We start from the raw sequence: 14,933 nt of genomic DNA, 5'->3' as shown, positions 1-14,933 counted from the left end.
GCACTGCGGTACCGGGACCTGAGACAACCTCCCTCCCACAGCACTGTGGTACCGGCACCTGAGACAACCTCCCTCCCACCACAGCACTGTGGTACCGGGACCTGAGACAACTTCCCTCCCACCACAACACTGTGGTACCGGGACCTGAGACCACCTCCCTCCCACCACAGCACTGTGGTACCGGGACCTGAGACAACTTCCCTCCCACCACAGCACTGTGGTACCGGGACCTGAGACAACTTCCCTCCCACCACAGCACTGTGGTACCGGGACCTGACACAACTTCCCTCCCACCACAGCACTGTGGTACCGGGACCTGAGACAACTTCCCTCCCACCACAGCACTGTGGTACTGGGACCTGAGACCACCTCCCTCCCACCAGAACAATGGGAGGCTTTGTTTCAATAATCCAGTGTTTTCCTCTCCTGTCCTAACAGTGTCCCAACTCCGGTCCTCCAGAACCCCCCACAGTACACATTTTTGTTGTTGCCCTAGAGACATTCAACTTGTCAAGGGCTTGATGATTAGTTGACAAGTAGCATCAGGTGCTACGATGAAATGTGTGCTGTTGTGGGTACTGGAGAACAGGTGTTGGGAAACACTGGGTTTCAATACTCTAAAGTTGCTTCCTCTCCTCCTCTCCTTTCCTTCATCTGAACTTCTGATGGGAACATAGCAGAAACTGCCGCCCACCACAGCACTGGGACACTTGTGGGTTTTCTCTCTCATCATGTCACATTAGAACAGTGGAATCTGATTCATTAGATCCACTTGATTTAGTTAAAAAGCAAAGGGAACTTTTATCAAGTCAGTTGTGACTGTGTGACTTTGACAGGTGTCTGTGCACTTCAATAATATCACCATTTTAGTTCAGAGCGACTTAGATTTCCTGCTGTCCCCATTGAACCGTTGCCGCATGCTCAAAGTCTCCGTTTGTGTTTAATTAATAGGGCCACATTTCGAAGTAGAACCCGTCTTTTGACACTTTGATAGCAGAGCATCAAGTCATTTTAATGAAGCTCCACTGATAACATGAATTTTAATGAACTGCGTCGTATCTCATCAAGATAAATAATTGATGCACTTTGAGTGCAGTCACGATTAGTTTTGTTATGAATTATGCCCAACAGTAACCTGATTTGAAACGTAATTCCTCTGACTGATCGGTTGTCCTCTGTCCTGTCCAGGGTTTGCTGACATCGGGTGTTGAGTTTGAGGCCCTGCCTGCTGCCCTGTCCCTGCCTGCTGAGTCTGGGCTCTACCCAGTCACCCTGGTGGGGGTCCCACGCACCGCAGGCAACATCACCGTCAACGGTGAGTCCAGCACAACTTTACCCTTCCCACGTGTGACGCTCTGTAAAAAATTAACACTCCGTACACAGGAAAGGTTGTCATTGAAGTGGAAATAGCTTCCTCCCTGAAAATGTACTTTCCCGAAATACGAAGGTAACCTGTTAATTTAATCCAAATAATGGTTATTATCAATCATTTTGGGTCTAGTCATGTGCAGATTTTTCACAAAAAATGTAAAAACATTGGGATGTGTGCCATAATGACAGACGCCAGGCAGACAGACGCCAGGCAGACAGACGACAGAACGTTTTCCCCATATTCTCTGAGGATAAGCGACATGTCAGTTAATCGCATCTCTGTTAACCTCAGCAGCGTGGGACGAGGATAGCTTTAAATAGTATGATCTACATAGTCATTTAGTCTTCATTTTACACCACAGTAATTGCCTGTAATGCTGTCGCCATGGTTAAGACAAGTGGCTTGGTTATCTTTCTTCAGAAGATGGGGGGGGGGGTTGTTAATAGAGGTGTGTGTGTGGGGGGCTCAATAAAGGTGTGGGGGTTAATAGAGGTGTGTGTGGGGGGTTAATAGAGGTGTGTGTGTGTGTGTGGGGGGTAATAGAGCTGTGTGGGGGTGAATAGAGGTGTGTGTGGGGTTATAGGGGTGAATCTAGGAGTGTGGGGTGAATAGAGGTGTGTGTGGGGGTTAAGAGGATGTTTGGGGGGTGTAGGGGTGAATCTAGGAGTGTGGGGTGAATAGAGGTGTGTGTGTGGGGGGTTAAAGGATGTGTGGGGGTGTAGGGGTGAATCTAGGAGTGTGGGGTGAATAGAGGTGTGTGTGTGTGTGTGGGGGGGTTAAGAGGATGTGTGGGGGTGTAGGGGTGAATCTAGGAGTGTGGGGTGAATAGGTGTGTGGTGTGTGTGTGGGGGGGGGTTAAGAGGATGTGTGGGGGTGTAGGGGTGAATCTAGGAGTGTGGGGTGAATAGAGGTGTGTGGGGGTTAAGAGGATGTGTAGGGGTGAATCTAGTAGTGTGGGGTGAATAGAGGTGTGTGGGGGTTAAGAGGATGTGTGGGGGTGTAGGGGTGAATCTAGGAGTGTGGGGTGAATAGCGGTGTGGGGGGGTTAAGAGGATGTGTGGGGGTGTAGGGGTGAATCTAGGAGTGTGGGGTGAATAGAGGTGTGTGGGGGTTAAGAGGACGTGTGGGGGTGTAGGGGTGAATCTAGGAGTGTGGGGTGAATAGGGTAAACCTTTGTTATCCCACATTGGGAGTCGCAACTCTAAACCAATCTGAGATTCACAGCTCTATTTCTCCCATTTGTATTAGATGAAGAAGTTAGACCCTTTTTTCTGAACAGAGGATGATTGGATAGAAATCCTTCAGAAGTGTTTTCTCAATGTCACCTCGTGTAGAATGGAGAGAAGTTATCGGGGTGCTTGTTAGTTCTTGGTTTGAGGGCACTGATTTTTACCTCTCTCTCTCTCTTCCCTGAAGGCTACCACACGTCAGTGTTTGGTGTGACCAGTGACTGTCTCCTGGAGGGTCTACCCAGTGTGTTGACCAGTGGCTGTGTGGTGGAGGTCATTCCATCATTACCCCGTCTCCAGCTCAGCACCTCTCTACCACGGTGAGGCACCCTGCACCCTAACCCATACCCCTACACCCTGTCCACACAGTACATGTTATAGCAGGTTTTATTCATCCTGGTTCTGGGGAGCAGAAATACGTTCCTTTGTTCCAGCACTAACACACCTGATTCAACAGATCAATGAATCAAGTCGTTGACAGCTGATCAAGTATAACATATAACATTGAGTCTATTTGGGTATGTCCCCATAACCTTTACCTTATACCCCCTTGTTCTGCCTCATTAAATCAAACCTACGTGTCCTTTCGTCTCTGTTTTTAAAGCTGCTGTGTCATCAGAAGTGGCTTTCAGTCAGTCCTATTAATGCCCGGTCACACACAGAGATGATGTACTATAGCCTATATGAACCACAGTGCAGAGACCTCTATCCCGGAGATAGATGCTCGCAGTTCTTCCTCTTCTCCTTTTTCCTGTTGTGCACCTGTTCTTACCAGTCATCAAACCAGTCACTCCCCACCACTGCTTGTTATTACCAATCACTTTAACAGTTGGAAGTCTCACCTCAATTTTCATGGGCACAACCTTAAAGTGACTGAAGAATGCACTGCTCCTTTGCTTGTGAAATTCTCCACTTTACTCCAGCTCTGAAATGGTGTGTTTTAGAGATGATGGGGCAGCCACTGGGGAACGGTAGGTTGTCAGAATGCTTAGTCATAGCCACTTTAAAATGAATGAGAAGTAGTAGGGTTTCTGTACCAAAAACACGACCAGCTCCCAGCGGCATCTTGATACTTTTAGCTAGTGCTAATTCACAGCCCCAGTCCCGAGACAGGCTCTTGTCTGCAAAGGCAGAGTTGTCGCTCAGTTCAGTCATATCTAGATTTCTTGCTTCTTCCGGCTACTTTTAAATTACCCACTGATGCCTCAGAGGAACCTCTATAATTACTAAGAACTTAAGTAATTATTTATACTTTGATAATTACAGGTTCTCTGTCTTATTAGGTAGAAAGATAGTTGGATAGATGTGCTTTCTCTTCAGCCTAGTCGCTTGCTGCTGGACAATAACAACACAGACATAATTCTGAGACTGACTGTTGTATTGATTCCTGTACCCAACAGAGTCAGCTTCAGTAATAGCACATGCACAAAGTGGACAATTGAAATCCAATTCTCTAGATCTCGTTTTTATTCCGTTTGTAGTAATAACTAACATGGCATGGACTAAATGGACCTCTTTTGTTGAAATCGCCACCCGTCTTGTTCCTCTATGATTTGGCCACTCAGCTTCCCTCAGTACCTCATTGTACCTTGTTATTCATAATCCTCCCAGTTCTACTCTTTTTGTGTGTGTGTGTGTGTGTGTGTGTGTGTGTGTGTGTGTGTGTGTGTGTGTGTGTGTGTGTGGTTGTGCTTTACTCGTCTCTTGTGTATTTACTATATTCTACTGTATTTAGTCTATGCCACTCCGATGTTGCTCATCCTATTATTATATATTCCTTAATTCCCTTTTACTTTTAGATTGTGTTTATTGTTGTGAATTGTTAGATATTACTGCACTGTTGGAGCTAGAAACACAAGCATTTCCCTACTCCGCAATAGCATCTGATAAACATGTGTATGTGACAAATCAAATTAGATGATATTTGTGCCCAGTGGCCAACATCAAGACAGGGTGAAAGGCCCAGACCCTCTGCGGGGCAGTGTCTAGACACACTACTCTGCGAAATAGGATTTCTTGATTCTACTCAAAATATTTTAGGCAACAAAATTAGACTAATATAATTGAGTAGACATTTTTGCTAGTTTTTATGAGTAGATAATAATAATAATAATAATATATGCCATTTAGCAGACGCTTTTTTCCAAAGCGACTTACAGTCATGTGTGCATACATTCTACGTATGGGTGGTCCTGGGAATCGAACCCACTACCCTGGCGTTACAAGCGCCATGCTCTACCAACTGAGCTACAGAAGATCAGCTTGAGTAAGTTGTTTGGATGTGGTCAAATAAAAATGATGGAGAAGAAAATTATTATATCATGTTGATTTGAACTTAAATAGATAACTAAGCAAAAAATGGAAGTCCTCTCACTGTCAACTGTGTTTATTTCCAACAAACTTAACATGTGTAAATATTTGTACGAACATAAGATTCAACAGCTGAGACATAAACTGAACAAGTTCCACAGACATGAGACTAACATAAATGGAATAATCTGTCCCTGAACAAAGGGGGGGTCAAAATCAAAAGTAACAGTCAGTATCTGGTGTGGCCACCAGCTGCATTAAGTACTGCAGTGCATCTTCTCCTCATGGACTGCACCAGATTTGCTAGTTCTTGATGTGATATGTTACCCCACTCTTCCACCAAGGCACCTGCAAGTTCCCTGACATTGCTGAGGGGAATGGCCCTAGCCCTCACCCTGCGATCCAACAGGTACCAGACGTGCTCAATGGCATTGAGATCCGGGCTCTTCGCTGGCCATGGCAGAACACTAACATTCCTGTCTTACAGAATGAGCAGTATGGCTGGTGGCATTGTCATGCTGGAGGGTCATGTCAGGATGAGCCTGCAGGAAGGGTACCACATGAGGGAGGAGGATGTCTTCCCTGTAACGCACAGCATTGAGATTGTCTGCAATGACAAGCTCAGTCAGATGATGCTGTGACACACTGCCCCAGACCATGACGGACTCTCCACCTCCAAATCGATTCCGCTCCAGAGTACAGGCCTTGGTGTAACGCTCATTCCTTTAGCGATAAACGTGAATCCGACCATCACTCCTGGTGAGACAAAACCACGACTCGTCAGAGAAGAACACTTTTTGCCATTCCTGTCTGGTCCAGCGACGGTGGGTTTGTGCCCATAGGCAACGTTGTTACCGGTGATGTCTGGTGAGGACCTGCCTTACAACAGGCCTACAAGCTCTTAGTCCAGCCTCTCTCAGCCTATTGCGGACAGTCTGAGCACTGATGGAGGGATTGTGCGTTCCTGGTGTAACTCGGGCAGTTGTTGTTGCAATCCTGTACCTTTCCCGCAGGTGTGTTCGGATGTACTGATCCTGTGCAGGTGTTGTTACACGTGGTCTGCCACAGCGAGGACAATCAACTGTCCATCCTGTCTCCCTGTAGCGCTGTCTTAGGCGTCTCACAGTACAGACATTTCAATTTATTGCCCTCGCCACATCTGCAGTCCTCATGCCTCCTTGCCTCCTAAGGCAGGTTCACACAGATGAACAGGTATCCTGGGCATCTTTCTGTTGGTGTTTTTCAGAGTCAGTAGGAAGGTCTCTTTCGTTTTCATAACTGTGACCTTAATTGCCTCCCCTCTGTAAGCTGTTAGTGTCTTAATGACCGTTCCGCAGGTGCATGTTCATGAATTGTTCATGGTTCATTGAACAAGCATGGGAAACAGTGTTTAAACCGTTTACAATGAAGATCTGTGAAATTATTTAGATTTTTACGAATTATCTTTGAAAAACCGGGTCCTGAAAAAGGGCCGTTTGATTAATCCTATTATCTAGTCATTGTTACATGATATATTAATTTAGACCAACTCAGAAATGTTCAAATTTTTTACTTTGGTTTTACTCGATCGGAGAGAAGTTATCAGGACACCAGGAATCCTTGAAAACCAGTTATTTTATATGACAGTTTGCAAAACAGCTCTTATTCAATAGTACAAAAGCAGCAGCAGTGATTCTCAAATTATTAGTTGAAAAATTACAGAATTGCAATCAACATTGCAGGTCCGTCCTGATGGCTGCAGGTCGGCAAAACCCTAGAATTAGGAACTAGAACATTAGCTAGTATACATCTCTCTTTAGGAGAAAATGTAGCTTCTACTCCATGGACTTCACAAGGACCAAAATATTCTCATAGTAACCATGGACTATAACAAAAACGGGGACTCATGGAGGCTCAAATAGCTTGTGGTTTGCACTGTGGAATATTTTCCGAACTAAAATATTGCCCACAAGGTAAAGAACAAAATAAAAAGATATCTAAACACTTGTATTAGTTTCTTCCTGTAACTTTTATCTGTTCACAAACACTGCCAATGGATGCCACCTATATTACTTCTGTAGTATTTATTTTAAACCATAAATTGTCTAGTTTAGAGGCTTTTTTTCAGAAGTTCCCAATAGAAATCAGTTTAAGATTCACTACAAAGCTTTGCAGGTAGACTATCAGTGGTGCAGGTCGCATTGGGATGTCATAACAACCATACTGTGTAGACAGACCCTGGTAGAATTTTCTAAATACCTGTGGTAAAATGTTGGCACCTTGATGAAACCTCAAAATTGTCAAACGGATTCACATGTCAGTATTTCAAACGTCAAAATTGACATGCCATCCTTAATTAAAAACATCTATTTTGTATACAAAACAGCTTAAATACCGTGGCAGTGAACCTTTAAATCACACTTTGAAGAATAAACATGTCTTCCTTAACCTCTAAATGATTTAGCACAGATCATTGCATTGGGCCGATCAGGGACGGGGTCTTAGACCACAATGTGCTCGAGCTCTGGCTATCGGTGACTAACCTCCGGTAGGCAGAGGCTGGTCCCAGCACAGATTCTGTGCCCCAGGCGGCTTCAACAACAACAAGAGGCAGGTCTCTGGTAGAGGACACCGTTCCTGACCTGCTACCAGAACAAATAAAGGGAGATAATAGTTCGAGGCTCCTCAGTGTTTAACCATGCAGGTGTTACAAAGTAACCCTGACATTCAGTCTATGACAATTGTCCTCTAGGCTGTCATTGTGCTTAAGACAGTCATTTGATTTTGAGGGCTGTCATCTTGACTGTGAGCTTTGAGCAGTCCAGCTCCACAAACAGTTTCTGGAATGCCTCGTGTAGGTAGCTGAAATTCAGAGCATAATGTCATGCCAAGTAGAATGACACAAGCCTGTTGGACACTACCCAGACCGGTGATCACCAAGACAACCCTTTAGGACGGTGCCCATCTCCTCTGGACCATCACTCGCTATGGCACCCTCCTTCTTGATCACACAGATTTTCATTACATGTTGTGCAAGGTCTTGCAGGACATTTTACCCCCTTTAGATTCCTGTAAAAAAAAGACACATTCTTTCGATGTTGGGATCAAATTTTGCATGCAAATTTAATGCAAATTTGCTCATTTAAATCAATCTGGATTATGAGATGCCATGGAATGGAATAATGACAGCAGCATAGGGATGTGCTGGCCCAACAACCTTGGCTCAAGATGCTTTGTGGTGTACTGGCCCAACGTGGCCATAAACCTTGGCTCAAGATGCTTTGTGGTGTACTGGCCCAACGTGGCCATAAACCTTGGCTCAAGATGGTTTGTGGTGTACTGGCCCAACGTGGCCATAAACCTTGGCTCAAGATGCTTTGTGGTGTACTGGCCCAACGTGGCCATAAACCTTGCCTCAAGATGCTTTGTAGTGATTCTCTGGAATTCTTAAATTTATCTGAAAGACAAATACTGGAATATCATCAAGCAAGGCTAATAAGAGGTTTCATTTGGTATTGTATTTTTTGGCTGCTGACTCACTTGAGGCATCAAACAGAGCAGGCCATCTGCCTTTCATCTCTTTTAACACTGGGACACTGGTTGATGACTTCCTGTCTTCGGTGGGCAAATGTCTTGGTCAACAATCTAGCAGTCTTAGGTGGTAGCTAGTCCAATTTTGACTAAGCAGCGCCTACATTAGTCAAAAGCTTATTTTATTAAAGATGCTGTGTGCAGTGTTTGGCCACTGGTTCAGAATGTGGCTCTCACAAGCTAGATGTTGTCCTCAATGTTCTGGTCCCACATCACATATGTGCACCACGTCTTTGCTATCGCTCTCTTTTTGCTCTCCCTCAGCCATTGAGCCTGACCTGCAAACTGAGCAGTGCCCACTTTATGGAAAAAAGCTGGGGCAAATGCCAACATAACAAAATGTGGGAAAGTCAAGGGGTCTAAATACTTTCCAAGTGCACTGTACTTACCATGTTTTCTGTACTAAACTATATAGAATATTAGCCTGCTGCAAACTCCCTACTAAATCGCACAGTACGGCCTGGATCTGATACAGTGCCTTCGGAAAGTATTCAGACCCATTTACTTTTCCCACATTTTGTTAACTTCTTAGGGCTGAAATCCCGTTAATGCGATCGATATGACAACAGCCAGTGAAAGTGCAGGGAGCCAAATTCAAAACAACAAATCTCATAATTACAATTCCTCAAACGAATAAGGATCTTATACCATTTTAAAGGTAATCTTGTTGTTAATCCCACCACAGTGTCCGATTTCAAATGGGCTTTACAGTGAAAGCACCACAAACGAGTATGTTAGGTCAGAGTCAAGTCACAGAAAAACACAGCCATTTTTCCAGCCAAAGAGAGGAGTCACAAAAATCAGAAATGGAGATAAAATTAATCACTAACCTTTGATCTTCATCAGATGACACTCATAGGACTTCATGTTACACAATACATGTATGTTTTGTTCGATAAAGTTAATATTTATATAAAGAATTTACATTGGCGCGTTATGTTCACTAGTTCCAAAAACATCCGGTGATTTTGCAGAGAGCCACGTCAATTTACAGAAACACTCATTATAAATGTTGACGAAAATACAAGTGTTATGCATGGAAATATAGATACACTTCTCCTTAATGCAACCGCTGTGGCAGATTTCAAAAAAGCTTTACGGAAAAAGCAAACCATGCAATAATCTGGGTACGGCGCTCAGAGACCCAACAAGCCAAAAAGATATGCGCCATATTGTGCAGTCAACAGAAGTCAGAAATAACATCATACATATGAACTTACCTTTGATGATCTTCATCAGAATGCACTCCCAGGAATACCAGTTCCAAAATAAATGTTTGACAAATCAAAACTCACGAAGCTCGTTCACTAGTTGTTGACGAAATGTCAAAAAGTTCCATTAGTCTGTAGAAACATGTCAAACGATGTATAGAATCAATCTTTAGGATATTTTTAACATTAATCTTCAATAATGTTCTGACCGGAGAATTCCTTTGTCTTCAGAAAATGCAAATGGAACGGGAGCTACCTCTCATGTGAGACCAGCTCGTGGCTGGTCACGCGCAGTCCTCTGACTCATTCCCCTCTCATTCAGCCCCCCTTCACAGTAGAAGCCTCAAACAAGTTTCTAAAGACAGTTGACATCTAGTGGAAGGAAGCCTTAGGAAGTGCAACATGACCAATTTCCCACTGTATCTTCAATAGGGGTTGAGTTGAAAATCGACCAACCTCAGATTTCCCACTTCCTGGTTGGATTTCTTTCTCAGGTTTTTGCCTGCCATATGAGTTATGTTATACTCACAGACATATACGACTGATTGTTGTCCTATGGACAGAGTGTCCCACCTCAGCTGTAGATCTCTGCAGTTCATCCAGAGTGATCATGGGCCTCTTGGCTGCATCTCTGATCAGTCTTCTCCTTGTATGAGCTGAAAGTTTAGAGGGACGGCCAGGTCTTGGTAGATTTGCAGTGGTCTGATACTCCTTCCATTTCAATATTATCGCTTGCACAGTGCTCCTTGGGATGTTTAAAGCTTAGGAAATCTTTTTGTATCCAAATCCGGCTTTAAACTTCTTCACAACAGTATCTCGGACCTGCCTGGTGTGTTCCTTGTTCTTCATGATGCTCTCTGCGCTTTTAACGGACCTCTGAGACTATCACAGTGCAGGTGCATTTATACTGAGACTTGATTATACACAGGTGGATTGTATTTATCATCATTAGTCATTTAGGTCAACATTGGAACATTCAGAGATCCTCACTGAACTTCTGGAGAGAGTTTGCTGCACTGAAAGTAAAGGGGCTGAATAATTTTGCACGCCCAATTTTTCAGTTTTTGATTTGTTAAAAAAGTTTGAAATATCCAATAAATGTCATTCCACTTCATGATTGTGTCCCACTTGTTGTTGATTCTTCACAAAAAAGTCTGTTTTATATCTTTATGTTTGAAGCCTGAAATGTGGCAAAAGGTTGCAAAGTTCAAGGGGGCCGAATACTTTCGCAAGGCACTGTATCTCTAGAGAAACTGCATTGAGCTCACAAAAAAAAAATACAAAATGTAATTCCAATTGAATTGACATAGGTCTATTACTTGATTTAAAAACTGACAAATAACCATATTTTTGTTAATCGTTCAGCACTAGTCTGAAGACACGTTTTAACCCTTCTGTATCTGTCTCCAGGTCGGCCCATCCCCTCCAGCCCTCTAAAGAGGAGTTGTCCAGCAGTGTGTCTGTCCAGCTGTTTAACGGAGAGACCCAGCATCTGACCATCACCCTGGAAAACATTGGCTCTGAAGACCTGGAGACGCTGGAGGTCGCCTCCAAGACCTGTAATACTAAAGGTCAGGGGTCAGACAAAACGCATACACACACACGCTTTCATGCTGTTTCTAAACCAGTGATTCATTTGATGTGCTTTCCCTCCATCTGTTTCTTTCTGTCTCTCACTCTCCCTCTCTGTCCCTCTCTCATGGTCTCTCTTTCCCTCCCTCTCTCACTGTCTCTCCCACTCCCTCTCTCTCCCCTGGTGACTCCTCCTGTCCTCTCGTCAGCGTTAGAGGTCACTGGTCATTGTGTTTCGGTTCTTCAGCTTTTGTGCTCTTCTGTCTTTTCTCTTTGTGTTACTTTGCACAGCTGGGATGGCCCAAGATCTGCAGTTTTGCTCTCCCCCCCCCCCATGTATCCAGCTGACATCTGAAATATGTTCTGACAAAACGTTGCACATCAACAATTGTGTCACGTAGTTAGCCGTCAAACTTGCAGTTACAACTGTAGTCCACCTTTGGTGCGTGGTTTAAATTCAAATGACCCACCTACTCTGTCAGAGCTGTGGTTTACTGTTGGCGTTGTAGAGGGATGCAATTTGACACATTCCTTTTGAAGTTGCCAAGGAAACTCATGTGATGAGCAGAATGGCTGCGGTAGAGGTGGGAGTGGCTTGCCAGTACAGTGCTGCTGTGGATCCTCTTACATCATGGATACACTGGTTTTAACAGGGCTGGGGGGAAACCATCTGTCTTCTTCTTATAGGAAGAGTCCTTTGCTATTGCTTTGATTTTAACATACAGTACAGTCTTCACATTTTCAGTTGAAGTCCTGGCTGTGAACTTGCCTTGAACTTATCAAGGCGTTTCATTGTCTTCACATTGAAAGAATCCCTTCTCTCTAACAAAAGCTGAAAGCATATTCAGTACACTTCTCACCATAAAGTAGGCTACGGTCTTATACCAACAAGTTGTGTTGATGTGTTGGTTTGAAAAGGATCCCACCAGATATCTTCTCAATGTATTAACATATTCTTAAAAGGCAATTTGTTCATAGGCAACCTTCTGCAGAGTCATCACACCTTGGTTGAGGAGGCTAAAAGTATGAAGCATTATGACAAACCTAATTACTGTTCTCCAGAACTGCAAGCTGCACATCAACGTTAGAAAGTTTCCTAATTTTCACGCTTTCTTTGTCAGCGTTGGTGAAAAGCCAAAAGGCTTTTAAAGTGATGATTGATTGTGTTTTGTTTTCTCTCTGGAAGCAGAAACGCTCTTGATATGATGAAATTACAGAGGCTGTGTTGCAAATGGTACCCTATTCCCTATTTAGTGTACTACTGCTGACCAGTTGTGCACTATATAGGGAATAGGGTGCCATGTCGGGACACAGCCAACAATTGGAGTACCGTAAGTGGAGGAAAGGAGCATCATCTCATTTTCTTCTTACGTCTCGTCATTAAGAAGCTCTGTGGTTTATTTCCCTAGAGGGGTTACCTTGGCATAGATCCTGCAACAGATATTCTTTGAGTTTTGCCAGATCTCATACAGAAACAGAGATCATCGAATTTAGATGAGATTCCTTTACTTCAGTTCCGGTTTATTGGATGGTCTTATGGGTTGGAGATGTTGGGAATTGCAGTCCCACTTGACATGACATTTGGTAATGAACGATTTGTAAAGCATGTGTAGGCAATATATAAGGTCCCCAAGAGGCTTTACAGGGCCTTCAGAAACTATTCACACCCCTGAGACCTTTTCACATGTTGTGTTACAAGGTGGGATTAAAATTGTTGACAAAAAAGGAGAATTAAATCAATCTACATAAAATACTCTGTCAAAGTGGAAGAACAATTCCAACATTTGTAAAACATTTATGAAAAATAAAACACAATCTTCATTACATAAGTATTCAACATAAGTGTCAGAATCACCTTTGGCAGTGACTATAGCTGTGAATCGGTCTGGGTAAGTCTCTAAGAGCTTTGCACACCATTCCTTTTTAAATTCTTCAAGCTGTGTCAAGTTGGTTGTTGATCATTTCTGGACAGCCATTTTCAAGCCTCACCATAGATTTGCAAGCCGAGTCAAAACTGTAACTAGGCCACTCAGGAACATTCAATGTTGTCTTGATAAGCAAACTCCAGTGTATATTTGGTTAAGTTGGTCTCCAGTGTCTGTTGGAAAGCAGACTGAACCAGGTCTTCCTCTAGGATTTTGCCTGTGTATAGCTCTTTTCAGTTTATTTTTATCCTAAAAAAAACTCCCTCGTATAGTACTTACCGGTGACAAGCATACGTATAGCATGAAGCAGCCGTGGTACTCATAACGCTTTGTTTTCAGGGCATAAAGTTCATTTCTTTGGCACATTTTTAGCAGTTTTACTTTAGTGTCTTATTACAAACAGGTGCATGTTTTGGAATATTTGTACTATGTACAGGCTAGAGGTCGAACGATTATGATTTTTCAATACTGATACCGATTATTGGAGGACCAAAAAAAAGCTGATACCGATTAATCGGACAATTTTTATTTGTTATTTGTGTGTGTATATATATATATATATATTACACACATGTACAGTATATCACAAAATTGAGTACACCCCTCACATTTTTGTAAGTATTTGAATATATATTTTCATGTGACAACACTGAAGAAATGACACTTTGCTACAATGTAAAGCAGTGAGTGTACAGCTTGTTTAACAGTGTACATTTGCTGTCCCCTCAAAATAACTCAACACACAGCCATTAATGTCTAAACCGCTGACAACAAAAGTGAGTACACCCCTGTGCGTAGGCCAGTGATAAAAACATCTACATGTACATTTTAAATTCAGGCTGTAACACAACCAAATGTGGAAAAAGTCAAGAGGTGTGAGTACTTTCTGTAGGCAGTGTAGATTGCACTAGATTCTATGAGATTCCATTAGTTTGGTGCTGTAGTGAAAGGTATTCAATATATGGTTTAGTGTTGAGTTCTAGCCACCTGCTGGAGGTGCTGTGGGCTGAGCAATAGCACTATAAATATCTGTTGAAATACTACCCCCCCCCTCTCACCCCCCCTCACCCCAATCGGTTGACATTGCTAACGGAAAGGAAATGCAGGTAAGGCTACAATAATCACTTTAATTGATTAAGACAAACTGCAAGCCAAAGCTACACATGTTCTCCTCCCACACATAGATTAATTTACGCATTTTGTCTTGACAGCTTGTTCCAACATTGTGTTGCGACTTTTACACCTAGTTACAATATTTATTTGGTTCTTTCAATGGAGTCGGTAAACGGAGGTAGTACTGTGCGTGCCCATATAACACCCCGCACTGTCATGCAGTCAGAAATCCAGAAAGAATTTCTCCCATGGAGTGCTGCAGAGATGGTTGTCCTTCTGGAAGGTTCTCCCATCTCCACAGAGGAACTCTAGAGCTCTATCAGAGTGACCATTGGGTTCTTGGTCACCTCCCTGACCAAGGCCCTTCTCCTCCGATTGCTCAGTTTGGCCTGGCTGCCAACTCTAGGAAGAGTCTTGGTCGTTCCAAACTTCTTCCCTTTAAGAATGATTGAGGCCACTGTGTTCTTGGGGACCTTCAATGCTGCAGAAATATTTTGGTACCTTTCCCCACGTCTGTGTGCCTTAAAGCAATACTGTCTTGGAGCTCTACAGACAATTCCTTCGACATCATGGCTTGGTTTTTGCTCTGACATGCACTGTCAACTGTGGGACCTATAGACAGGTGTGTGCC

The 14,933-nt window shown here is 43.4% G+C and overlaps 1 protein-coding gene across 1 annotated transcript in view; it reads left to right on the top strand.

Annotated features, from left to right (window-relative positions):
- LOC118391642 (trafficking protein particle complex subunit 9-like) overlaps positions 1-14,933 on the top strand; it is a 414,365-nt gene that overhangs the window by 85,440 nt on the left and 313,992 nt on the right. The window contains exons 15-17 of the mRNA XM_052472165.1: positions 1,189-1,315; positions 2,789-2,921; positions 11,103-11,263. Coding sequence (XP_052328125.1) covers positions 1,189-1,315; positions 2,789-2,921; positions 11,103-11,263 — 421 coding nt within the window. The remainder of the gene's footprint in view (positions 1-1,188; positions 1,316-2,788; positions 2,922-11,102; positions 11,264-14,933) is intronic.

The sequence above is a fragment of the Oncorhynchus keta genome, chromosome 20 (assembly GCF_023373465.1).
Source record: "Oncorhynchus keta strain PuntledgeMale-10-30-2019 chromosome 20, Oket_V2, whole genome shotgun sequence".
NCBI lineage: Eukaryota > Metazoa > Chordata > Actinopteri > Salmoniformes > Salmonidae > Oncorhynchus > Oncorhynchus keta.
The sequence above is the reverse complement of the archived record's forward strand: the minus strand, read 5'-3'. Positions and strand labels throughout refer to the sequence as shown.